Below are 26,903 nucleotides of genomic sequence, written 5' to 3' on the forward strand. Positions count from 1 at the left end.
GTCCAAGGAACTCTCAATCTTCTCCAGCACCATGATTCGAAAACATAAATTCTCTGGCACTCATCCTTCTTTATGGTCCAACTCTCACATCCATACATGACTACTGGAAAAAACATAGCTTTGAAAATCTGTAGTTTTCTTTTTTTGATGCTATTTTTATCAGGTTTTCTATCAATGTTATAGTCACCTCAAAAACTCATGTTATTTTTTTCTAAAACACTAGTTTTATAAAGCTAATATAACATTGATAATCAAACCCAACAAGAGGCACTAAGAAAGATTACTGGATTTGGGGCCTGAAACTTTTTTGTAGAATAGTTCATAACTTTCCCAATCTTTAATAAAGAAATTGGTCTTAGTTTTCATTCTCTATTGGAATCAATTTTATTCAATAAATCTGGAATTCAAACTTCAGGAAGCACAGAGCCTGGGAACTGGTTCTGGATTCAAGGATCTCAGCCCAAGAGGTAAACCTGAGTAGACAAAAGCATTTTGTTGGTATAAAGCGTTACCACTTTTGAAATGCCACAGAACTCTTCAAAGTAAAGAAAGTACTTTTTTGTTTTTCCCACAATCCCTAGCAGTATTCAATGAATGTCAAAAAAAACCACTGCTCTATTAGAGGAAGCTTTGTTGAATATGTATTAGAAAAGACATTAAATACTGTTAGTCATTAAGGCATGTCTGACTCTTGTGATCTCATGGACTTGAGCCCACCAGGCTGCTCTGCCTGTGGGCTTCTCCAGGCAAGAACACTGGAGTGGGTTGCCATTTCCTTCTCCAGGGATCTTTCCGACCCAGGGATCAAACCCCAGTCTCCCGCATTAGCAGGCAGCTTCTTTACCACTGAGCCACCTGGGAAGCCCTTAAATACTCGAGTAGTTTAGTCGCCAAGTCGTGTCTGACTCTTGGCGACCCCATGGACTGTAGCCTGCCAGGCTCCTCTGTCCATGGGATTCTCCAGGCAAGATTACTGCAGTGGGTTGCCATTTCCTTCTCCAGGGGATCTTCCCAACCCAGGAATCGAACCCAGGTCTTCTGCATTGCAGGCAGGTTCTTTACTGACTGAGTTATGAGGGAAGCCCATAGCTATGTTCAAAACAAAGTTTAAATACTGCAATCACCCTCACCCCTAGTGTTTTGTAAACAGCTTTTGAAACTTCTTCCTTTCTACTGTGAGTCAGTGAATTATAGTTCTAGAAACTGCAAAATTTATCTTGGCTATCTTTCCAATGATGTCCTTATGTTGAATTGCATATTTATACTATATTTATAGAGTGTGTATTTATATACTGCTTTAAAAATATGGTTAAATGTTACACACTTAATCCTGGTTTTAAAAACTGTAATGAATGCCGAGGTGGATTTTACAATATCACTAAGTCATGTTAACATCTATCATAGTATGCGTATTTTGAAAGAAAGTGACAAATTAAAAAATCATCAAAGACATCACATATTTAATAATTACAATTAAAATGTTTTGGTAACATTTTATTTTGTTCACATAAAAATTCTAAAATCATAAGCAAAGTCATAACTTTGAATTCAAATAATATAGTCAAAATATATTTTAACTTAAGGCACTACACATAAACTTCTTTAAAACACAGTCATGTCATTTTATTTACACAGTATTTTAAGAATTTACAATAAATACAGACTTCTCATGTCATCTTTATCCTTCATTTGTAGCTTTATATATTCACAATAAAGTAAAATCCTTCAAATAAAAGAAATTAAATACAACCAACTTTAAAGTTTACCAGACACGGGCAAGAGAAGAAAAAATACCCAAGAACAAGGCAAAGGCTGTTTTAATCATTTAATGTTCCAAGAATTTATCTTTAAATCCTTACACCAAGCTTAATGGAACAGGAACACAAAACCAGTGGTACAGAGCACTGAGATCATTTTTATGCTATTGCTGTATACCAGAAGTACTTACACATTAGTAAGAGCAGCAGAATGTCCCTACATTATAAGTAGATGTACTTATTCTGAATTCACTCACTGAAAAACTTTTATTAAAAAGTTTTCCTATTACCTTTGGAGTCACTGGCTTTAAGTGATCATTTTTTAAAGATACAAATGAATTAATATAAAGTTCAATACAATAATATATAAACATCTCTTTGATTATTAAATAAATACTCTTTTTGTCCCATCAACATATACATAAAACATCTACAATTTTAATTCTAGTTCATATCTTCAGAATGGAATGAAGAACAGACAAATAGGTCTTTTGTTCAAAGGGTTGAGACCCTGATGGGGCACCCCTTCCTATTCCATCCTCTGTAAAGTCACCTCACATGTGGACTGTGATGGATCGATTTCCACCAATCAACCAATACAGCCACTAAAGCTCACACCACTGCCAAGGACCAAGCTCAATTCACTTAGCATTTGAGATATTTCAAAAAATCCTCACTGCTTTAAATGTGACAGATCTTCTGTGCTTTTTTTTTTTTAATGGGAATTGAAGTAGAAAGAAATTTTTCTATTATTTGTCCAGATCAACTATTAACCTTTAGGATAACTTTTATGTGAGGAAAAAAAATCAGAAATAAAAATCTGTCAAAAAGCAAAATGAGTCCTGGTGGTTTGGCATATTTACTATACTGTTGTAACACAGTCACTTTATGACGGCATGCCCAGACTATTTATGCAGAGTGTGGAAATGACTCTCAAGAACCCTGAGAACAACAGGCACCAACTACCAGGATCAGGAGATTAGCAAGCAGTGACCAAAGGATGAATTCTGGGTGTGACGACTGCACCATAGTTCCTGACCACCGCAGATAACCAACATTTCACTGGGCTGCATATTTACTCTCCGTTATTTCTGTACCTGTAAAACAGGTATCTAGCTTATTTTATGTCATCAAAACTTTAAAGATCACACTAGTATTAAAACTTTAAAGATCACACTAGTAATATTAATTGCTTGCCTCAGCTCCTGATGAATGGTTCTTGAACCCAATTTTTCCTCTAATGTATAGAATCTCATCTGCTACAATTCAGTTTCTTCCTATTGATTTTGATTCTTAAAAGGTACACTTTGCAAAGCTAGGATGACAGTTGTAACAATATGTCATTGGCTCTGAACAAGTAGGCTAAAAAAAAATTATGAGCAGAGTGGTTACTTTTATGAACCAGATATGGGAGAAAAAAGCAAAGGCAGCATTCAGGCTGCTAAAGGTTAACAACGTTCTGAGAGTTTATTCAGTTACTTAACATATGATTAATGTAGAAGACCAAAAGATATTAAATTCCATTTTAAATTTAGCTATTCACCTAAAAAGTAAGGCATAAAATTCCCAATGGCAAATAGAAAAATCTCTCATTCTGACCCAATCAGAACCAGATTTGTAGTCAGGTCATAAATTTCTCTGCAGTACTTGGAGACCTCTGGTTGCAAGAAACAGCATAAGAATGTTAAACATGGTTAACAAAAATTCACAAGGTTTTAAAAATTATGAATTTAACTTGTGAGTTAGAAGGAAGTACATGAATGTGAAATGCAATTATAACCTTTCCTGAGAGCTGTGTTTTATGGGTTTGTGAGGGTCTGCCTCCAGGTCACTCACATCTTACCACCTCCTACAAGTTACATGAAGTCTGTACACCCAAGCATGCAACAGCGCGCGCGCGCGCACACACACACACACACACACACACACACACACACACACAACTAAATAACTTACACAAAGGCATTAAGCATAAAGTGAGAAAAGCACTTTCCTCTATTTTCTTAATTTCCTCTTAGTAATACTCTTCAAAAGATAAACCTTTTGAGGTTTTAATAGCTTAAGGGTCTTAACAGAGACACACACAAAGACTCAATCTTGTTATCATGGGGCTTTTGCTTGTTTTTTACACTAGCTTTTCTTGAAATAGTTTCTTCATATGCTAGATCTTTTCTGCCTCGTAAGCCATTTTATTAACCATCACAGAGAATTTTCCTACCTCAAGGGTTTACTTGGGATACAAACTCTATTAAAGGTACATAGAAAAATATAGGAAACTTTTCCTCCCCTATACACAAAATCCACACACTTTACAAAGATTTCTGTTGTATAATTTACAAATATAAAAATTTATTTGAAATGCACACCCACTAAATTTTAATATATTTTCATCTTAAGATGTGTTCAATCTTCATTGCCAAAAAAAAAGGGGGGGAGGGGGAAGCAAAGGCAGTATTATTCTCAAAAAAAGTTTCTAGTCAGAGAAACAGTTGGTGCTAACTAATGCTTTACTAGCAATTTTCCCTATGGTCAGAATTTTTTTGTATTAGCTAATGTAGCAAAATACAGGGAAAGACAAAATAACTGCAGCATGCCTGGTCCAAGCTCTTCTGAAGTATATGTTTTCATAGTTGTAACACCATTCCTTGGGTGTGCCCCACTTAAAGCCACCTTGTAGAAACCCTGAACGTGTGTTACCCAATCAACGGATCATCATCATCTTCTTGGAGCTGCAGTCGGGAAAATGGCCGGGGGCCGGAGACTCTGTTCTGCATGATAATGATGAGGCAGGTCAGTGTGGTCAAGATTAGGAGTGCCCCAATAACAATTCCAATGGCCTCTGGGAGGTTAATGCACCACTGGTCCACTAACAGACACTTGGTGTGACCAAAGGTTCCATTGTTGGGATGTGGCTTCAATCCCAGGATGTGGCACATCATTGGATAAATATCCACCGTATTAATGGTGCTGTGTTTGTAGCCTCTGTGAAATGCAGGACCATGGGCAGCTAGAAACGGATTCATACTAGGCAGAGAATTATCGTAACCATGGTCACCTACTGGAAAAGAATAGATGATGTCAGTAAACAAGACCAGCCTTGCTATTATGAAATAACCTGTTTCTAGTGCAAATACACTGGATTCTTGCCAATTTAATTCCCATCCATTGAAATTCTGATCAGCTGGGCCAAACAGGGGCTAGAAATAAAAATTTCTATTTCTTCAATTCAGCCACCTCCTGTATTTTGCACATATACCCCTCCTTTTCCCCAACTGGTCATAACCTCATGTTTTAAAACCTTCTCTCAGACTGATGGGTTTCTCAGTCCTAGCCCCAAGCATTTTACCTGTCAGTGTCCAACACTGTTTGCAAAAAGGCCCTGCAACGAGCACCAGTGATTAAGAGAGTGGTTGGGTTGAAGGTTCTGAGTAACTGGGGTGAGCAGAAGTGAGTAAACCAGTGAGTGGGGAGGAAGTGAGCCAGTGGCCTGACATCTATCAGCTGTTCCTGGACAAGGCGCAGGATGTAGAATACACCATGGGTGCCTGTGTGCTGAGTCACTTCAGCTGATTCCGACTCTCTGCAACCCTAGGGAATGCTGCCCACCAGGCCCCTCTGCCCGTGGGATTCTTCAGGCAAGAATACTGGAGTGGGTTGCCATTTCCTCCTCCAGGGGATCTTCCCCATCCAGGGATTGAAACTGTGTCTCTTATGTCTCCTGCACTGGCAGGTGGGTTCTTTACCACTAGTCCCACCTGGGAAGCCCACACCATTGGTTTACCAACAGCTAAAGGACACCTCAATGTCCAGAGGGTCAGGAGACTGAGAATATTATAGGAGGGATTCTTGCCTTGAATGTGACATCTAACCAGATGACTCCAATGTGTAATTCTAGTAAAAGTCAAAGAAAAACCTGATGGCCCCGGGTATCACTCCAAAACAAGACTCTCAACTATCAGCTTTATTTTCAAAACTACTACCTTTTAATATGCATCAGTTATATTTAACAAGGAGAAGGGAACGGCAACCCACTCCAGTATCCTTGCCTGGAGAATCCCATGGACAGGGGAGCGTGACAGGCATAGTCCAAGGGGTCACAAGAGTGGGACATGACTTAGCAATGGTGAAGAATCTGTCCACAATGCAGGAGACCTGGGTTTGATCACTGGGTTGGGAAGATTCCCTGGAATTCCCTGGAGGAGTACATGGCAGCCCACTCCAGTACTCTTGCCTGGAGAATCCCCATGGACAGTGGTACCGGGTGGGCTACATTCCATGGGGTCACAGAGAGTTGGACATGACTGAACGACAAGGCACACGTTTAACAAGCTCCCACTTCCAGGTGAGGAGCAGGTGACTGGAGGATGAGCCTATCAGTGTTGGCCGTATCATTCTTTACTTCTTTATGTAATATATCGTTCTTTAATTCTATGTTTGAAATATTTCATAATAAAAATAATGCCGTGACCAGTACAATAAATAGCAGAATATAATGATATATATAGGCATTATGATTTCAATAATGTAAATGAGTATGATTGTAAATGAATACCATAAACCATATGATTTAATAATAAAAATGTGTGTGTATGTAACAGAAAAAGATTGGGGGGGATACTCCCACAATTTACATCTGTCTGTGCTTCTGTATTGAAGGATTATGAATAGTTTTTGTTGTCTTTTCTGAACTTTTCTGTATTTTACAAGTTTTCAATAATGAGTATGTAAGGTAAATATTATGGGTTCCCTGGTAGCTCAGCTGGTAAAGAATCTGCCTGCAATGCAGGAGACCTGGGTTCGATTCCCAGGTCGGGAGGATCCCCTGGAGAAGGGACAGGCTACCCACTCCAGTATTTGTCGGCTTCCCTGGTGGCTCAGCTGGGAAAGAATCTGCCTCCAATGTGGCAGACCTGGGTTCCATCCCCGGGGTCGGGAAGACCCCTGGAGAAGGGAATGACTACCCACTCCAGGCTTCCTGCCTGGAGAATTCCATGGACAGAGAAACTTGGCATGCTACAGCCCATGGGGTCACAAAGAGTCAGACATGACTGTGTGACTTTCAACTTCAAGGTAAGCATTAATAATATATAAATTCTAACGGCCTTCAGTTTTATCCTTGCCTGACACACCTGAACTGCTATAGATCGGGGATTGGAAGGTGCCAGAGTCTGGTAAAATGCAGCTCTGCGCCTGCTTCTGTAACGGGAGCCTCACTGGAACACCCCGCGTCAGTCTGTTTAGGTGCTGTCGCTGGCTGCTTTCCCACTGTTAGGCAGGGCTGAGTGGCTGAGGCAGAGACCAGCTGGCCCATAAAGACTGAAATACTTACTGTCTGGCCCTTTACAGAAGAATTCTCTGACCCCTGCTATGGTCTATAAAATCAGATTTTTAAAAAAATGCATTCAAATTGAATTTAACCAACAGGTAAATAAGCTTCAGTTCAGGGGAGACCTCTTAATTCTCCCCTACACATATCCTCAGTTTGAGGCAAGACTCTGCTTTGTTTACTTGGTAGATTTCTGTTTGCATACTTTCTGGTTCTTGCCCAGTGTTCTAAATAGCAGGAGCACTCAGGTGTATTACTTCATCCTGGGGGAATACTTGGACACATTTCTTTTAACACTAAAAAAGGAAAAGGAATTTGAACTAGCTAATCTCTCCCCCTTTGTTTCTTGACTTCTCTTTTATTTTCTTTGCTTCTCCCTACTCTCTTATTTTCACAAATCAAGAGAACAAGTCCTCAAAGTTACTGACAGTCACTGCAATTTTGGTAACAAAAAAGTAAAACTACTCCTTCACCCTTAAGATCACTCAGCCTTCTAATATAAGGATCAAACAGTGGTTTCTAAAAATTGCTCTCAAATGGAAACCTGAGAATCATCTAGTTGAAAATCAAACAAATTATACTGTGTCAACATCTCTAAATCAAAGTACCTTGTTAATGGAATAATCACAACATGTGATTTATCCCAGGGACAGAGAAGAAAAATCCTAAATAAATACTTACATTTTAGTGATGAGTTATTTAGCACAATTGTCCAGCCTTCATCAGCAACCAAAATAATAGGCTGAATTCGATCACTATGTTGATAGTGAAACCTGGCAGGAATGTCTTCTTTGAGATAAACATTCATGTGAGGGTTACAGATTTTCAGTTTGCTATAAACCTTTGTTTTATCTGGAAGAAAAGGAAACAGCAAAGGAAAAAGGTCATGTTGACTGATAAGGAAAAAATATTTCTAACTAGAATAACTGGAAATAAGCCCTGAACAATGTTATCTATTAAATCCTATTAATCATTAAAAAAAAAACAGGGCAATAATACTAATGTAATAGTGCTGAGTGCACACAAGTGCACGCGCACACACACACATCCCTTTCAAGCATTCACATTTCTCTCTTTTCATTTTGTGATTATCCCTGGTGGATTTTTATACAATGGGGGGAAATTTCACATCTAGCTTCCTAACTAAATATAAACTAATAATATATTACTACTAATTATTAATTCTAAGATCAGTAGATAGGTATATCTCACACAAAAGTATATATATGAGTCACTTTGATGTATACTTACACTTCAATAAAAAGATAAACATAAAAGAAATACATCAAAAAGCAAAGAAATTATCCTTTTAAACCTAAACCTAAATGGCCTAAGAAAAACATCACAGGAAAAACACAGTCCTAACTCTGAGTGAGTATAAGAGTATATGGTGGTAAACCACATAAAGTCCAAGCTTCATTATTTTTACAAAATCCTCCCTCCTCAATCAACTGACCCACTGAAATATTCCTTGGTTAAAAGTTTACTTACTTATTTTGGGAAGTATTGCAGCAACTGGGGTCAAGTCTATAAGGGTGTAGTATGAGGGGTCGAGGCAGCCATCCAAGTTTATCACCCTGTCCTTGGAACACTGGGTCATCCCGTGATCACTTGTAATGATCACATTAAGACTTTCCCACAGTCCTAACACCTTGAGTCTGTGAACTAGCTCACCAATGTGTTCATCTATTTCTTCCAACACTCGGCGCATGTTTTCTTTATCTTCAGGGCCATATTTGTGGCCACTAGCGTCTGGTTCCTCCCAATAGAGTGCTGCAAAGGTCACCGGTGGGTTCGAACTGCTCAGCCATGCGGTGACATTACTGAGCCTTTCCCTAAACGACACGGAGGGGTTGTAGCTCATGAAATAGGAAGGCGTGGTATTGTGAATGGGCACGTCGGTACCGGGCCACATAGCAGCAGCACTCGATCTGTTGTCCTGAAGCTGATTGGTCACCCAGATGGGGACTGCCTCATTCCACCAAAACGGGTCCTTGTCATTGTGGTCAGAAAAATGCTTCTTTGTGTTTACATCATACATGGAATTAGCCACAATGCCATGGCTTTCTTCATACAGGCCCGTCACGATGCTGTAGTGGTTTGGAAACGTTTTCGTGATAAAGACATTTTTAACCTGCTCTACCAAGACACCTTCTTTGATAAAATTCTGGAGGTGAGGAAATTCATAGTTCTGCAGATAGTCAGCTCTGAAGCCATCAAAGGACACCAGCAGTAACTTAGGTGGTGAAGCAGAGGAAGAGTTCCCTCTACAACCAGTCATAAGTCCCGAAAACAAAAGCATCAGCAGTAACTTCATAGTGAATGTGCTGAAGGGGGCAGTCGGGGTTCCTAAGATATAAAACAAACAATTCCTAAGTAGTTATGTTGCTTGATTTGGATTAGATTTCCAAAGCTGAGCCATCAGGAGACAAAAACCAACATTTAGACACTGTTCATATACAAGCTTTACCTACATCAACTTAAAAAAATCAAATGCTGTCACTTACTGAAAGGTAACTGAATAAAGCTAAAGTGGGAGAAACAAAATTGCCTTTACTTGTTGAATGACATGTCCTGCCTCATTTTTCATGCTCTGAAGGGGGTATGGGCCATTCTTATACTCCACACAAATTCGACTGCCTTGCTTGTCTGCAACAGCAGAAGTTATTCTAAAGGCTATTTAATAAGAACAAATGAAGAAATAAAAACAATCTTTTTACACAAAACAGAAATAACGGCAAGCGTTCATAAGCTCCAGAGAGGGAGATTATTTTTCTAGTTTAATGGCTGGTCCCCTACTGTTCCTTTTAATCCTCAGAAATTAGGGTGTGGAAATTCTACCATATTGGCTCAACATCAGTTCCTACTGAAAAATACTGGCATGCAAAAGGGGAGTAGGGGGTTTCTGTGGTAGCTCAGATGGTAAAGAATCTGCCTGCAAGGCAGGAGACCCGGGTTTGACCCCTGGGTTGGGAAGATCCCCTGGAGCAGGAAATGGCAAACCCACTCCAGCATTCTTGCCTGGAGAATTCAACGGACAGAAGAGCCTGGCAGGCGACAGTCCGTGAGGTCACAAAGAGTTGGACACACCTGAGCAACTAACACTTTCCAAAGGGGAGTAAGAAATAAATATCATTTGAGAAAAAAGGCCCCACCTCACTCTGAACCTGCTCAGTATTCACAGGAGGCTAAGAGACAAAGTCCACAAGCCCTTGGATGCCACAGTAACTTCGGAAGAAAAGCAACAGCTGTTGAAATGCATTTCATCACCACATCCCTTTTAGACTTCCTTTCTACTGTCAAAGACTTAACAGCTGGCTCTCCGTATTCACAGGTTTTTACATCCATGGATCCAACCAGTCGTGGATGGAAAACCCAGAGGGCCAACTGTATTCACTGCACCAAGCCCTTTTATATAAGAGACTTGAGCATCTGTGGATTTTGGTACCCACTGGGGCTCTTGGAACCAATCCCCTGCAGACACCAAGAGGCCACATAACTGCCCTACCTCGTTCCCCAGGCTCAGAGAACTTCCTGACTTTTGATTTTTTTTTTTTTTAAATAATCTACTGATTACAAAAACAGCTCTCCCCAAACAAATCTCCCTGCCTTTAGTCTCTATCTTCTTTGGTCCTAAGAAAACAGGATATGTGACTTAAGAGTGACTCTCCACTGCTGCTATACTTCAAGTCCTCAACATCTCTTGTCTGGAGGCCTTCTGCCTCTTAACTGATCTTCCTACTTCAATCATCTTCCTCTTACTCACCCAACATCTGCTCCCAACTTAATCTTTCCTGTAGCTCTGTTTGTGACATTTCCCTAATAAAATCAGTATTCAAAGTCCCCCTGCCTAAACAGAATGTCCCTGGCATTCAAGTCCTTCTATTATCCAGGCCCAACCCACATGCAAATTACTATGAAAGAGTTACAGAAATCATTGCTGTTGTTGGTTAGTCATTAAGTTGTGTTTGACTCTTCTGTGACCCCATGAACTGTAGCCTGCCAGGCTCCTCTGTCCATGGAATTTCCCAGGCAACAATACTGGAGTGGGTTGCCAACCTTAATTCCCTTTTACTGCATGATGCTATCACAATCTGTCTGAGATGTAATATAGAGACAATAATCATTTAGGTAGGTGACTTATGAGTTCTTCAGTAATAACCTGTGTTTCCAAATCTCTTAAAGTTACTTTCTACACAAGTCTTTGCCCAAACGCTCTTTTAGGTAATTAAAAAAACACATTCAATAAATATCTAATATAACTAAAGTCAACACCACCAAAGTTTATGGATGTGCCACATATCAGAGGACAAGAGCTTCCCCACATGGTTCAGGGTAAAGAATCTGCCTGTCAATGCAGGAGATGTGAGTTCCATTCCTGGCTGGGGAAGATCCACTGGAGGAGGAAATGGCAACCCACTCCAGTATTCTCGCCTGGGAAACCCCATGGACAGAAGGAGCCTGGCGGGCTACAGACCACAGGTTGCAAAAAGAGTTGAATATGACTTTGCAACTAAACACCAACAACACAAGAGCTTTACACTTTTCAAATACAAAATACTCAAAATAGGGATATAATAACAAAACAATGAACCTGGCTGTCATCTTGGAAGACTGACGAGGAGCTTGAGTGACTCCTGTTCTACAACACCACAGCTTCCTGTAATGGTGTGCTTGAGACCAATACATCATCAAGTATTGCTTTGAAAGCTAAGGTCTCTGAAGAATCACTACAAATGGAATATCAAAGGATGTCTATCTTCCAGTGGGGTTGCTTCTAAGAGTAGAGGGATGCTGAGACAATTCAACAAGTAATACTGAGACGACTGGATATCCACATGCAAAAGAATGACTTTGTACCTCACGCCCTGCACCAAAATTGATTCAACATGGATCACAGACCACAATTAAGACCTAAAACTATAAAACTCTTAGAAGAAAATACAGGGGTAAATCTTCATGACCTTGAGTTAGGCAAAGCTGTTTTAGATACAGCACCAAAAGCACAAGTGATAATAAAAAAAAATAATAAATTGGACTTCACCAAAATTAAACACTTTTACGTCTGGAAGGATACCATGAAGAAATGACAACCTAAAGGATAAGAGGAAATATCTGCAAACCATATGTCTAATAAAGAATTTGTATCTAGAATATATAAGGAACTATAACAACTCAACAATAAAAGTTACATAATCTAATTTTAAAAATGAGCAAAAAAGCTGAAAAGACTTTTCCCCAAAGATAAAGAAATGACAAATAAGCATATGAGTATGTTCAACATCAACAGTAATCAGGGATAGCAGCCATCCTGACTGGCGTATAATGGTACCTCATTGTGGTTTTGATTTGCATTTCTCTGATAATGAGTGATGTTGAGCATCTTTTCATGTGTTTGTTAGCCATCTGTATGTCTTCCTTGGAGAAATGTCTGTTGAGTTCTTTGGCCCATTTTTTGATTGGGTCATTTATTTTTCTGGAGTTGAGTTGGAGGAGTTGCTTGTATATTTTTGAGATTAATCCTTTGTCTGTTGCTTTGTTTGCTATTATTTTCTCCCAATCTGAGGGCTGTCTTTTCACCTTGCTTATAGTTTCCTTTGTTGTGCAAAAGCTTTTAAGTTTCATTAGGTCCCATTTGTTTATTTTTGCTTTTATTTCTAAAATTCTGGGATGTGGGTCATAGAGGATCCTGCTGTGATTTATGTCGGAGAGCGTTTTGCCTATATTCTCCTCTAGGAGTTTTATAGTTTCTGGTCTTATATTTAGATCTTTAATCCATTTTGAGTTTATTTTTGTGTATGGTGTTAGAAAGTGTTCTAGTTTCATTCTTTTACAGGTGGTTGACCAGTTTTCCCAGCACCACTTGTTAAAGAGGTTATCTTTTTTCCATTGTATATCCTTGCCTCCTTTGTCGAAGATAAGGTGACCATAGGTTTGTGGATTTATCTCTGGGCTTTCAGGGATCGGGTGGAGAGGGAGGTGGGAGGGGGGACTGGGATGGGGAATACATGTAAATCCATGGCTAATTCATTTCAATGTATGACAAAAACTACTGTAATGATGTAAAGTAATTAGCCTCCAACTAATAAAAATAAATGAAAAAAAAAACAAAAAACAGTAATCAGGGAAATGCAAAGCAAAACACCATGAGATACTCCTTCATACCCACTAGGATGGACATAAGAAACAGACAGACAGATAACAACAAGTAATGGTGAGGAAATACAGACACTAGAATTTTATACACTGCTGATGAGAATGGAAATGGTACAGGCACTTACAAAACATTCCAGTCGTTCCTCAAAAGCTTAAACAGTTATCATGTGACCCGGAAAATCTACTACTAGGCATCTGCCTATGAGAAATGAAAATATATGTCCACCATAAAACTTGTACACAAACAGTCACAGCAGCATTATTTTAAGAGCCACAAAGTGGAAACATCTCAAGTGTCCATAAGTGATAAACGGCTAAGAAGTGGTATATCCACAAAATGGAATGCTATTTGGCAATAAAAAGGAATGGAGTGATAATACATGCTACAACTTGGATAAACCTTTGAAACTCTGTGCTAAGTGAAAGAAGGCAGTCACAAAAGATCACTTATTGTATGATTCTATTTAGAAGAAACCTATACGCAAGTCAGGGAGCAACAGTTAGAACTGGACATGGAACAACAGACTGGTTCCAAATAGGAAAAGGAGAACATCAAGGCTATCTATTGTCAACCTGCTTGTTTAACTTACATGCAGAGTTCATCATGAGAAACGCTGGGCTGGAAGAAGCACAAGCTGAAATCAAGATTGCCGGGAGAAATATCAATAATCTCAGCTATGCAGATGACACCACCCTTATGGCAGAAAGTGAAGAGGAACTGAAAAGCCTCTTGATGAAAGTCAAAGAAGAGAGTAAAAAAGTTGGCTTAAAGCTCAACATTCAAAAAACTAAGATCATGGCATCTGGTCCCATCACTTCAAGGCAAATAGATGGGGAAACAGTGGAAACAGTGGCTGACTTTATTTTTGGGAGCTCCAAAATCACTGCAGATGGTGATTGCAGCCATGAAATTAAAAGATGCTTACTCCTTGGAAGGAAAGTTATGACCAACCTAGATAGCATATTAAAAAGCAGAGACATTACTTTGCCAACAAAGGTCCATCTGGTCAAGGCTATGGTTTTTTCAGTGGTCATGTATGGATGTGACAGTTGGACTGTGAAGAAAGCTGTGCACTGAAAAATTGATGCTTTTGAACTGTGGTGTTGGAGAAGACTCTTGAGAGTCCCTTGGACTGCAAGGAGATCCAACCAGTCCCTCCTAAAGGAGATCAGTCCTGGGTGTTCATTGGAAGGACTGATGCTGAAGCTGAAACTCCAATACTTTGGCCACCTCATGTGAAGAGCTGACTCATTTGAAAAGACCCTGATGCTGGGAAAGATTGAGGGCAGGAGGAGAAGGGGACGACAGAGGATGAGATGGCTGGATGGCATCACCGACTCAATGGACATGAGTTTGGGTAGGCTCTGGGAGTTGGTGATGGACAGGGAGGCCTGGCGTGCTGTGATTCATGGGGTCGCAAAGATAGGACAGGACTGAGCGACTGAACTGAACTGAATTTAGAAGAAAAGCCTAGATAAGCAAATCTATACAGATGTAAAGTAAATTACATTTGCCTGGAGCAAGGGCTTGAGGAGAAAGGAGGAGTAAATGCTATAGGTATGGTGTTATTTTGGGCTTCCCTGGTGACTCAGAGTAAAGAATCAGCTTGCAATGTGGGAGACCTGGGTCCAATCCCTGGGTTGGGAAGATCCCCTGGAGTAGGAAATGGCAACCCACTCCAGTATTCTTGCCTGGAGAATGCCATGGACAGAGGAGCCTGGTAGGCTCCAGTTCATGGGGCCGAAAAGAGCTGGACAAGACTGAGTGAACAAGCACAGCACACGTGGTGTTGTTTTTTTTTTTGGGTGGGGGTGATGAAAATGTTCTCAAATTGATTGTGGTGATGGCTGCACAACTCGTAAAACTGTACCCTTTAAATGAGTAAACTAAATAGTATGTGAATTTTAATAAAACCATTAAAAAAGCAGTAGAGAGAAACAAAATTATAATCTTTAAAAGCATCCGAAATGTCCCGCCACAAAACACTAAACATCTTTGATGTCTCATCTTACCTCAAAACAACAAAACAAAAACCTGTGTCTGCCCCTCTCTCACCAAACACATACAAATCAAAAGCTTTCTTCTCCAAATCTTGAGTGAATAGGCGGGTCAAGGCACATGTGCTGTTTACCCTGAGGTTCATTAATCCCTTCTGCTGGATCCCTGTCCCAGACTTAGAAGCAGGTTCTGAAATCAAAAGGATCTTGGAACCTGAACTCTAATTTAGCAGGCAGGCGACTACGGGCAGATCTAACTTCTCCCAGGTTCCCTCCTCCAGGGGATCTCCCCAACCTAGGAATCGAACCCAGGCCTTCTGCATTGCAGGCAGATTCTTTACTGTCTGAGCCTGTAGGGAAGCCCTTCCCAGCTTCAGTTTCCATGTTTGTAAAATGGGGATGCATAAAGTTTTAAACAATAGGTCCTCAAATTTAGTTTCTTTTTATCCATCCTAGTTACAAAGCTGTTATGTTAGGGAAAAAGTCTGGACAATGACAGGCAGAATATTATTGTAAAACTATAAAGTAATTTGAAATAATTTATAGTCTAACCACTTCTTTTTACACAAGATGAAGCTGACGTTCTGTAACTGGCCACACTCAGGAAGCAATGAGTAGCTTTACTGTCTGTGCACTTACTAATTTCAGGTTCTTAACAAGTTTACAAGTCTGGTAACAGCAAGTTTACAAGTCTAGGATTAGTCTCCAAACTAATGTCTACTGCATTCTGTTTCATTACAACGGGGAAGGGGAATGGGGGTGTTAAAACTGTAAACAAAACACCAGTGAGACGTCTCCAGTATTTTCAAGGAATTTAAAAAAAATCACTAACTGCTATATTTTAAAGCACTGGGATAAAGTCTGGGTTTTTCAAACCAAAAAAATACCAAAGGGAAGGAAAAAACGCAAAATCATTGAACTACATCCAGATATTCCAATAGCAATGCAAGCTGTATGTAGTCTTCTTCAATTCTGGGGCCAAACCACATTTTACTTCATCTGGGATGACCTTATTACTTGGATGGAATGCATCTCAGGCCATTCTCACTGGCCTTCTTAGCTGCTTGAAACTGGGGGAGTGTGACAGTTAAAGGATATGATGAAAGCTATTTGCCACTATTAGCCTGCCATCTGCTCCCTAATACAAAAGCCTTATTCTAAACAGTTCACAAATACTATTTATAATCAGTTTTAAAATAAAATGAAAATAGTATTGTCTATACACATAGATCACTTAGGTGGTTTTCCCTATTAGTTATTTTCTTGACATTCTAAAGAAAAACTAAAGCTACTCACTAAAAGACTTTCTTAAAAACTCTAGGATTCTAAAGAATTCAATTTTCCAGCACACACACACACACACACACACACACACACACACACACTTTTCTGGCATCTTCAAAACAGCTCCACTTAATTTTACTTTCTACATAATAACTCCCTCTGTGTATTCATCAAAATTTCTTCCAAATTGTATTTTGTAGCTAATTTAAAAGCGAGGAGGATATATTTATTGTTATGAGCTCCTTGTGGACCCTGAGGGGCTCATAACATTTATATTTTATATATTTTAGCTATAAAATATCTCCTCCCTGCTTTTAAATTCATTTAATTTCCTTAAAAGGGCTCAGAACCACCTCTGGGGGAAAGGAAGAAAGAAAAGAAAACCGGATATTAAAAGGAGCAGTTGACTTAGTACAGGCAAGGTTTCCGGCTTGGGTCCACCAGAGGGTCGGGTGGTTAAACAAAAAACCCTAGTGGGGTCAGAGCTGGTATAAACCTGAATCTGCTCGTGGTCACTAGCTGCGCTTCAAGTCTCAGAGCAGGACTGTCTCCATCTATACATTGGGATGCTGTGCCCAGAAAAGGGAGCTTAACTGTAAAATGCTTAACACGGTGCCCGGCTGAGAAAAAGCACTTCGAAATTCGTTTTTTTCAATTTGGCTGTGTCACGACCATCGACCCTCAACGAATACTCAGGCTAGTGCAGGCTGATCTGTGCCCTTGGACCGCGTTCGGATTCAGTGAAACGCCCGCCCCGCCCGCCCCCTCGGCCTCCACGGTAGTCAGGCCGCCCCTCTCCGCCTCTCTCCCCACGGACCCTGCTTCACCCATCTCCCCGCCGCCCGCCCAGGCCGCGCCCACTCGCTCAATTTCCTTTCCGCTTTCCACCCCGCCCTCCGCCGCCCCCAGCCAGCCAGGTACCTCCTGGCCACTCCGGGGTCCCTCGAGGCTGTCCCCTCGGGGCAGGTGTGTGGCTATCAGGGGTAGAGGATCTCACGACCACTATTTTCCAAGCCCCCGGCGGGAGGGGGAGGGTGCGGCATTTCCGTCCGGAACGCCGGGTGCGCGAGGCTCACACTCACCCGCTGCCGCTGCTTCTCTGCAGCGCGCGGAACCGGGCGCGCGCGGAACCCGACGCTCGTGGGTCTGGGGAGCGACGGAGACCTGAAGGCGCAGGAGAGTTCTTCCTGAAGCGCCTGCGCAATAGAGGGACGCCCTCCCCCCACCACAATTAACAGCCCCTTCCTCCCCGACACCCGCGCTGCCAGGGGCGCTCCTGGGGATCTCCGCCGTCCGACGCGCGACTGCGGAACAGGTTTCCAGCTTGCGGGGGACGGAGCGTGAGACGGGCCCTCGGATTGGATGCCGCAGCCGCGGTCGATGTAACTCCCTTTCCGATTGGTTGGATTCAGGTACCACCTGGGGACAGAGGCTTCGGTGGGGCTGAATTGGGTCTAGAGGGAGTGATTCGTTCTTCTCTCCTGCCAAGCCCTTTCCCTAAGCGTCCCAGGGCTGGGTGCCCTTCAGCGGACCTGAAACGCAGCGAGTCCCGGAAAGGGCCCCTGGCTATTGCCTGCGTCAGGCTTACAGCCTTGCAGTTCCCTCCCAGTTAACAGGCTCCTGGAAGCTTAGGTGACTACTGGAAAAACGACTTTGGCGGCCTCGGGGCCTAGCACAAGTCTAGAGCAGCTTTAGCCAGTTCCTGTGAGTTGGGATAAATACAGTGTGATACAAAACAGTGTAACTCTGTGTTACTGGAGAAGTAAGTACCTTAACAGGTGAATTGAGTACTAGGCAGTTTATGAGTAAGGTTGCAGGAAACACAGAAAGACAGTCCGTGCAGTAGGGACCCAGGAATGGCTACCAACTGAGGAATGGGCATTTCTTTTTGACAGATACATGTGGGTCTGAACTGTAGTGCACAACCGTTACCCAGACCCAAGAGTCCAGAAGCAGCTGCAGAGACAGTTTGGGGTTAGATATATTATGTTGATTATTAGTTTGTACTTTCAAAAGTTAATTCCAGTCTTAAACCTCAAGGCTGGCCTGTGCACCTCTGAATGGAAGCATCTTAGATCCCTGGGCTGTCAGAGCTGGAAGGAGTGGCAGAGCCCTTGTTGACCAGTCCCTACAATCTGCCAGACCAGAGTTTGAATCCTTACTCAGTAGCTGAGCAGTCTCAACCTGTTTGATCTTCCATGTCCTCATCTGCAAAATGGGCCCTCTTACAATGCCAGCTTCTCAGGGTCATTATCATAACCCCATAAGATAAAGCAAGTAAAGTACTTAACACACATGGTGTCAGTGATTGTTATTGCTGTGACCAGAACAATGTTCCTCGACTTGAACAATGGTCAGGGGAAGGCTGAGCTCTGGCAGAAATTATACACGATGCCCAACTGAGCTGAATTCAGTGTTCTGTCATTTGGGGTGTATGATTATGCAAGTCCTGCTTGTTCATTCACTGGGTACTTGACTGCTTAAGGAGTAAACCAAACTGCCTGACTTAAAGGTCAGATGGTTATGGAGACAACAGCTGGAAGAGCATCAGGAGAGAAGGACTCCGTTCATCCACTGCCCCTACCAGCACCCCTGGCCATGTGACTGGGTCAGATCAGGGAGGCCTGTGCAGTCTGGTCTCCTGTAAGATAATGTGGTCAAGAACAGAGGGACAAAATGATTCATAACAGTGTTTTGGTACCAAGCATCTGTTATCCTACAAATATTTACTATTTCAACCGCAAATTAAAACCTATTTCAGTTGGCCTTAAATAATAAGGATATTCCTGATCTCACAAAACAGGAAGTTGAGAGGTAGGACAGGCTTCAGAACTGGTTGAATTAGCAGCTCAACAAGTCACCATATCTTGAGTTCCTTCCTCGTGTGGCTATTAACAGACTTGGCTTCTGGTTCCTCTAGTGGTAAAGATAACAGTGGCAGCAGGGATCATATGGTTCATTTTTCACTTCTGCCAAGCAATAGAAGTGACTTCTAGGGGTTTTTGTTTGTTTGTTTTTGTTTTTGGCTCTGGCAACCATCTCCTTCGATCACTTTAACTAGAATTGTGTTATTTGCCCAAACCCAGGCCAGCAAGGAATATGAAATTCCCAGCAGGCCAATTCAGTCTGCACTTGTGAGCTGAGTTCTCTTTTCCAGTCTGCACTGCTTCTGTCAACGGGAGTGAGGTGGAGTGGGTGTTGGAAAAGCCACCAAGAGTCTGCTGTAGGAAAGTTGAAGGTTATTTATGATAACAACAGAAAACACAACAGCAACAAATTTTCCATTTCCAATGTGATTTTTTTTAACATATTGCTTTATTTAGGTAGGCAAAATAATAGCATTCATTTATAATATACTTTCGGGCTTCCCAGGGGGCTCAGTGGTGAAGAATCCACCTGCCAATGCAGGAGATGCAGGAGGCTTGGGTTCCGTCTCTAGATCTGGAAGATCCACAAAGGACCCCCTCCAGTATTCTTGCCTAGAGAATTCCGTGGACAGAGGAGCCTGGCAGGTTAGTCTGTGGGGTTGCAAAGAGTTGGACACCACTAAAGCAACTGAAAACACATGTATAATATTCTTTCAGCTCACCTTTTGAAAAAAGAATTTTATGTAAATCTTAGCAATAGGGATACAGTTTAGACCCTTTTTGTGTTGGAGACTGAAATGAGCTAGGAGCTACAGTCTAAATCCATCATGTGCAAATCAATGTGGTACCCCAAAGAAAACTGACTTGGCTAAATACACACAGAACAATTACAACTAGCGTCTTTGCCTCCATGGCCAATGGCAGGTTTGGAAGCAGCCTGTTAGAGGCAGTATCTCTTCCCCCCCCCATTAACTAGACTCAAGATTTATTGTTTATTCATTGCTGTTCATTCTCTCAGTCATATCCGACTCTTTGCAACCCCATGGACTGCAGCACACCAGGCTTCTCTGTCCTTCACCATCTCCCAGAGCTTGCCCAAATTCATGTCTGTTGAGTCTGAGATGCCATCCAGCCATCTTATCCTCTGTTGCGCTCTTCTCCTCCTGCCTTCAATCTTTCCCAGCATCAGTGTTTTTTCCAGTGAGTTGGCTATTCTCAAGAGGTGGCCAGAGTACTGGAGCTTCAGCATCATTCCTTCCAATAAATGTTCAGGGTTGATTTCCTTTATTCATTAGCGCAAAATATTTAAAATATTTTACCCTGTTTTCAAAATCAAAGACATAGCTCTTCATGCAGTTATTTCTCTTTTAAGTTCCTAATAATGATGCATCACTCATTGCTGGCAGGAAGGGGTCAGAAGTTACAGGGAAAAAAGTTTCAGAAGAAAAACCATAACATCTCCCAAGAAAAACAGTTCCTGTCCACTGCTCTCTGGTTTAATGACAAAGCTGAAACTGATGAATCAAATTTCAAGTCACTAGGAAGTCACTATTTTAAGTTTCACTTTTTAATATACTTTAGATGTTAATGTAAAGAAAGCATAATACAGTTTTCTCTTAAATATGGGGAGGAAATGACCTTAGGAATCATAGTACTTTAGTAGTTTTGAAATTTCGTTTAACAGAAACTCTGCACCCACTCCATCTTCAGCAGGATTGCATTTGAATAATCTCAATCAAGTAAGATTGTAAACTATTTTGAATGCTCCTGTTAAAAGTGCTTCTGTCTTATCCATCATGAACTACTCAGTATTAGGCATTCTTCATACTTCAGGAATTTTTTAAAGTATTTAATAAAGTTATGCAAGAAATAATATAAATTCTTTTGAGGCCTTCCTATGTGGAAGTTCAGTTCAGTTCAGTTCAGTCACTCAGTCGTGTCCGACTCTTTGTGACCCCATGAACCACAGCACACCAGGTTTCCCTGTCCATTACCAACTGCTGGAGTTTACCCAAACCCATGTCCATTGAGTGGAAGACCGCACATTCAGTGGACAAAAGCTGTGTGTGTTCTGACTGCCCTACCCCCAGCTGTTCTCCCATCTCTCTCCTTCTCCTTAGGCCTCCCTGTTCCCTGAGACACAACAATGTTGAAATTAGACTAAATGGTAACCCCACAATAGCCTTGCTAAGTGTTCAAATGAAAGGAAAATCCTCACTTCTCTCACTTAAGTCAGAAGCTAAGAAATGGTTAAACCCAGTGAGGAAGGCAGGTGGAAGCCCAGATAGGCTACAAGCTGGGTGCTTACAAACAGCCAGGTTGTGAAAGCAAAGGAAAAGTTCTTGAAGGAAATGAAAAGTGCTGCTTCAGTGAGCGCATGAATGATAAGAAAGTGAAACAGCCTTTATTGCTGATAAGGAGAAAGTTGGAGTAGTCTGGATGGAAGACAAAAGCGGCCACAATATCCCTTTAAATCAAAGCCTGATCCAGAGCAAGGCTGTAACCCTTCGATTCTGTGAAAGCTAAGAGAGGTAAGCATGCTACACCAACAATATTTGAAGCTAGCAAAGCTGGCTCATGAGGTTTAAGGAGAGATAACTTTTCCATAACATAGAAGTGCAAGGTAAAGCAGCAAGTGCTGATACAGACATTACAGCAAATTACCCAGAAGCTATAGCTGAGATAATTAATAAAGGCAGCTACAGGAAACAACAGATTTTCAATGTCGACGAAACTGCCTTCTGTTGGAAGAAGATGCCATCTAGCTCTTTCATAACTAGAGAGGAAAAGTCAGTGCCTGGCTTCAGAGCCTCAAAGGACAGGCTGACTTTCTTGCTAGGGGCTTATGCTGCTGGTGACTTTAGGTTGAAGCCAGTACTCAGCATTTCGGAAATCTTAGGGCCCTTCAGAATTATGCACATTCTACTCTGCCTGTGTTCCATAAATGCAGCAACAGGAACTGGAGGATAGCACATCTGTTCTAAAATGTGGTTTACTGAGTATCTTAAGTCAATATTGTTGAGATCCACTGCTCAGAAAAAAATGTTTCTTTCAAAATATTTGTACTATTGATAATGCAGTAGATGAAGGGAGCTCTTCTCTGCTGATGCCAATCCAGCTGCTATCTCCATCTCCATCTGACCTATACGGCAGGCGGTTCTGCCTACTCTTTAAGCAGGAATGCAGTGAACGAACACACAGGACATGCGTAGTCTCATGCCTCAAATGCCAGCACGTTGAAATTCAACTCAGTTGGACAACGTGTAATTTCCCCAGAGCTCAGCCTCCCCCGACCATTGTTCAAGTTGAGGAACATTTTTCTGGTCACAGCAATAACAATTGCTGACACTCAGCACGTGAGTACTTTACTTGCTTTATCTCATGCATTTGACAATGACCCTAAGAAGCGGTATTGTAAGAGGGCCCATTTTGCAGATGAGGACGTGGAAGCTCAAATAGGTTGAGACACTGGTCCAAGATTGCTCAGTTACTGAGTGAGGACCCGCAGTCAGGTCTGGCAGACCTGGTCAACACGGCCTCTGCTATTCCTTTCGGCTCTTATAGCCCATGGATCTGAGATGCCCCAGTTCACTAGTGAGCAGACCGGCCCTGTGGTGTGAAACTGAAATTAATTTCTGAAGGTACAAACTAGTAATCAACAGACTATATCTAGCCCCAAACTGTCTCTGCAGCTGCTCCACTCTTGGGTTTTGTTAATGGCTATACACTAAAGCTCAGATCCGTGGGGTCAGGGTCCAGGTCTCTTAAATGCTGAGGCACATGCTCTAACAAAACAATTCAGGTGTATTACGGAAGAGGATGGAAAAAAAATAGCAAGACTTTTTACAATTATACCCAAGATTTCCATAGAATTTCATATTTGCTTTGAGATACTTTGGATTGTTGCAGGCTAATTTTCATTCCTGAAAATACCTATCCTTTCTTCTTTGCCATGAGCAAAACTGGCTGAGCCCTTTCTTATTTCTGAGCAGTTGTGAATGTATTTAATAATCTGTCTTGTTTAACCTAAGGCATCTGGATCAGTTATGTAGTTGGCCTTGTTGGACGGAGGTAAATACGTACCAGAGGGTACAGGAGCCCTGGATATTGTGTTGCTTACTGGCTCCCCTTAAAATAAAAGATATACTTGTTTGGTTGGCACAGTTTATCAGAAATAAACAGGAGCCTGCTTCTGTTTCCTGGACGTCACTTTTCTAGGAGTGCAAAGTTGGTGAACAAACCTGTGTTGGGTTATTGCTTCCTGAAGGTCAAATCATACCAACACAACAAATTGGGATCTTTTAAGAAATGTCACTATAGTAAAACTCGGAAGTTTAAAAAGAGAAAAGGCCTTTACAAAGCCATAGGGCTGGGTGAACACCCAGAGCAACTCTTCTGTGCTGTGTGCCCAGGCCGAGCCTGAGTCCAGACTGATTCTGCAGACACAAAAATGGGTGAGGGAGCCAGCAAAAGCTAAATACTTGTTAAGAAGAGAAAGTCACTTCTGTGCTCAGTGCCAACATGCCACCTGAGAGAAGAAGTCGGTGGGTTTCTGGCCCCTTTTCCAGAAGCCCGTGGAGTCCTGACTCCTCACCGCTGCTGCTGCAGGTGTTAATGGTACTGTCAGTGACCCCACCCAGGACACCCAGACCCACCTCCCTCCCCAGGACACTCAGCATCATGGTTTCCAGCCACCCACTCAAGCTTCCCAGCCACAGGCCCCCGACGTCCTCAAGGATCACCTCCCGTGGTCCAGCCTCTTGGGATTCACTAGAGTCACCAACCTGCTCACCGAAATCCCATATCTTCTTATTTTTTCCTCTCCATGTCACTCATCTGCCACCCTCAGATGCTCTTGGTGCCACTGAGCTGTTTTGCTCTCCTCCTGGATGTTTGCCAGGGTCACCCAATGTTTGCCGAATGCCCCCCAGCAGCTCATGATCTTCAGATTGCTCCTCTATGTCTTCCGTGTACTCAGACATGGGACTTACACCCATGTCTGAATCTCTCCCAGAGATTCAGGGACGTCATCCACCTGTGTTAATTTACTGGGCTGCCTTTACAAGATACCACGGACGGGGTGGCTTAAACAACCGAAATTTATTTTCTCATGATTCAGCGGCTGTCAGCAGGGTTAATTTCTTAGGAGGGCCTCTGTGTTTGACTTGTAGATGACCACCTTCTCTGTGTCTTCACATGGTCCTCCTCCTGATCTCCTCTTCTTGTAAGGACACCAGTCATATTTGGATTTGACTCACCCTTAGGACCGCGTTTGACTTTCATGACATCTTTAAGGTCACATTCTGAAATACAGGGGATTAGGCTTCAGCCTCTGAACTTGCAAGAGACACAGTTCACAACCTACTCAAAGAGGTGGCTGGTCCAGTGTGATTTACCTGCTGCCAGGAGTGCCCCCCCCCCGCCCCCGGGCTGGTCAGTGTCCCATGCTTGCTGGCCAAGGTCACGGGGCTGTCCGCTAACATCACCCACCTGCCTGTGATAGAAGCCACCCCATGCCCGGGTGGTCAGCCTTTTTTACTTTTAGTTTCTATTATGCCACTGCAAGTCCTTTGTGGAATAAAGTGAAGTTACATATAAATACATTTTACAATAGCACTCATTCTTTTTATACTGGAATCATGCTTTTAAAAAATTAATTAAAAAATTCAGCTACACTTTGAGCTCTGTGTTGTACTAGCCCTTTCTTTTCAACCTTCAATTTGAAGATGACTGGAGTCATTTTGAAAATCAAGAAGCAAAAACCTAGGATGTGAGTCTACTGTTGCCTCATTCTTCATCCCAACTCCACACACATTTGTTAAAAAATTTTTTTCCATGTGTCTAGAATACACCTCTTCCCTGAGCATGGTATGTAATATATGAAATGATTATTTCTAGGCTATTTAAGTTTATGAATGACTGCAGAAAGTTAGAGCCAAAAAGGACCTCAGAGACTATTGAATCAAGCCAGCAATTTACATGGGAGAAGCTTTAATTATCTACTTAGTTCTGAATAGCAAATTTGAAGCAGTCATATCTTCCCTGAGGACATTATAAAGCTGTCAGAGTATATTGTACTCCTTTTAACAGCCTTCTCAGGCGTGTTCGTACCTGAGTTGGTACTTTAGAAGCTCCCTGAGCAGTGGAGCAGTCCTGTAACCTGACTGTCTTCCACGTGGGCAGATTCGTGTGTCTGTATCTGTTCACTGAGCAGCTTGGCATGGGGTGCACAGCAACCCTGGGTCAGTTGTTTGAGCACAGAGACTTTTCATCTCTACAAGATGCATTTCAAACCCCAAGGCCCCCATGCGGCATTCTTTATTTTATGGTGGATTAGGTGGGAAAGGTAGATGGTCTCAGTTCAACTCTTCAATCAGTGCATCATTGAGGGCCTACTGTGTGCATCCTCTCTGTTAGCCAAGGCAAGGATAGCAAAGCATTTGCTTTGTTCCAGGACCTTGTAATCTAGTTACTTATCAGTCTCATCTTCCCTAGTGGCTCAGATGGTAAAGAATCTGCCTGCAATGTGAGATACCCAGGTTTAATCATGGATCAGACAGATCCCTTGGAGGAGGGCATAGCAACCCATTCCAGTATTCTTGCCTGGAGAATCCCGTGGACAGAGGAGACTGGTGGGCCACAGTCCCTGGGGTTGCAAAGAGTCAGACATGACTGAGCAACTAACACTTTTACTTTCACTTTACTCAGCAATCCAGTTAGGAGACTGTCACTGAGCAAATGCCTGGATGGTGGTCAAGTACACCATCTTGGTTAAACATGGAAGTAGGCCATTTCCTGGCCTTAATAATGTGGCAGAATGGCTTTAGTGAGAATGAAACTTAAGTGGCTTCTCCTGTTTCCGTAAAGGAGGCAAGCATAGACTCATACAGTGTGAAAGTTGCAAAGGACCTTGGGTCTATGAGTTCATCCTACTTGCTGTCCAGGTGGGGAGGCTGAGGCCCAGAGGGGCAGGTTCAAGACCACAGTCCGTTACTGTCGGACCCAGAACCTCCACTTGGGTTCCCACTGCGAATCCTGAGCCCTCTTCTCTGTCCACATCCTTAGGACTAGCTCTGTCTATAAGCAATAGCGCAGTGCCCTGGGGCAGTTGTGCTGACGCAGCTAACGTTGAGGTCCAGAGGGCAGACCTGTGGGGGATTCTTACCAACATGCAGGCATCCTGGGAAGGTGTAGGGCACGTCTCCTGGTTTGATTCATCTTAAGGCAGAGTTTAGGATGGAGGCACTCTGAACTTGCTCCTGAACTGATAGCTCACCATGATCCTAGAATCCCACAGCTTACTTGTCCCACAGTACTAAGCATGGACCGCAGGATTCAGGTAGATGGAGAAGAAAAATACCAAGAAGCAGCATCGGTGGTCAGCCGGCACTATCTCTGTCCTGGTGCTGACGCCTGCAGGGTGTGCGCACAGAAATAGCTGAGAGTGGCCGGTTGCCTAAACTCCTTGCCAGCTTTCCTGCAAGCATTCTGGATGGTTCTTCCCTGCCACCCCTG

General features: G+C 42.2%; 2 protein-coding genes across 7 annotated transcripts in view; one reads left to right on the plus strand and one right to left on the minus strand.

Moving 5' to 3' along the window:
• Window positions 1-201: 201 nt before the first annotated feature.
• ENPP4 (ectonucleotide pyrophosphatase/phosphodiesterase 4) lies at window positions 202-17,687 on the minus strand. Of its 4 annotated transcripts, none has more exons than XM_070456350.1 (4): window positions 17,604-17,687; window positions 8,575-9,432; window positions 7,765-7,935; window positions 202-473 (listed from the first exon to the last, which is right to left on the minus strand). In XM_070456350.1, the coding sequence occupies exons 2-4, from the start codon at window positions 9,398-9,400 to the stop codon at window positions 412-414; spliced, it is 1,059 nt and encodes a 352-aa protein (XP_070312451.1). In that variant the 5' UTR covers window positions 9,401-9,432; window positions 17,604-17,687; the 3' UTR covers window positions 202-411. The 4 variants fall into 4 exon arrangements, with proteins under 4 accessions (XP_070312451.1, XP_070312450.1, XP_020750202.1 ...); XM_070456349.1 differs by lacking the exon at window positions 202-473 and adding an exon at window positions 1,444-4,812; XM_020894543.2 differs by lacking the exon at window positions 202-473 and adding an exon at window positions 1,444-4,815.
• A 157-nt stretch (window positions 17,688-17,844) lies between these two features.
• CLIC5 (chloride intracellular channel 5) overlaps window positions 17,845-26,903 on the plus strand; it is a 192,084-nt gene continuing 183,025 nt past the window's right edge. For all 3 annotated transcript variants that reach the window (XM_070456351.1, XM_020894540.2, XM_070456352.1), the window contains exon 1: window positions 17,845-17,933. The gene's annotated coding sequence lies outside the window, so the exon portion shown is untranslated. The remainder of the gene's footprint in view (window positions 17,934-26,903) is intronic.

The sequence above is a fragment of the Odocoileus virginianus genome, chromosome 27 (genome assembly GCF_023699985.2).
Source record: "Odocoileus virginianus isolate 20LAN1187 ecotype Illinois chromosome 27, Ovbor_1.2, whole genome shotgun sequence".
Lineage (NCBI taxonomy): Eukaryota > Metazoa > Chordata > Mammalia > Artiodactyla > Cervidae > Odocoileus > Odocoileus virginianus.

What these genes read in the sequence shown, in the direction of transcription:
- ENPP4 (XM_020894543.2), bottom strand. Translation starts at nt 9,400, where the DNA reads ATGAAGTTACTGCTGATGCTTTTGTTTTCGGGACTTATGACTGGTTGT. An exon ending in TGCAATACTTCCCAAAATAA is followed by an intron (nt 7,936 to 8,574) that starts GTAAGTAAACTT and finishes CTTTTCTTCCAG; the next exon opens with ATAAAACAAAGGTTTATAGC. An exon ending in AAATAACTCATCACTAAAAT is followed by an intron (nt 4,816 to 7,764) that starts GTAAGTATTTAT and finishes ATTCTTTTCCAG; the next exon opens with TAGGTGACCATGGTTACGAT.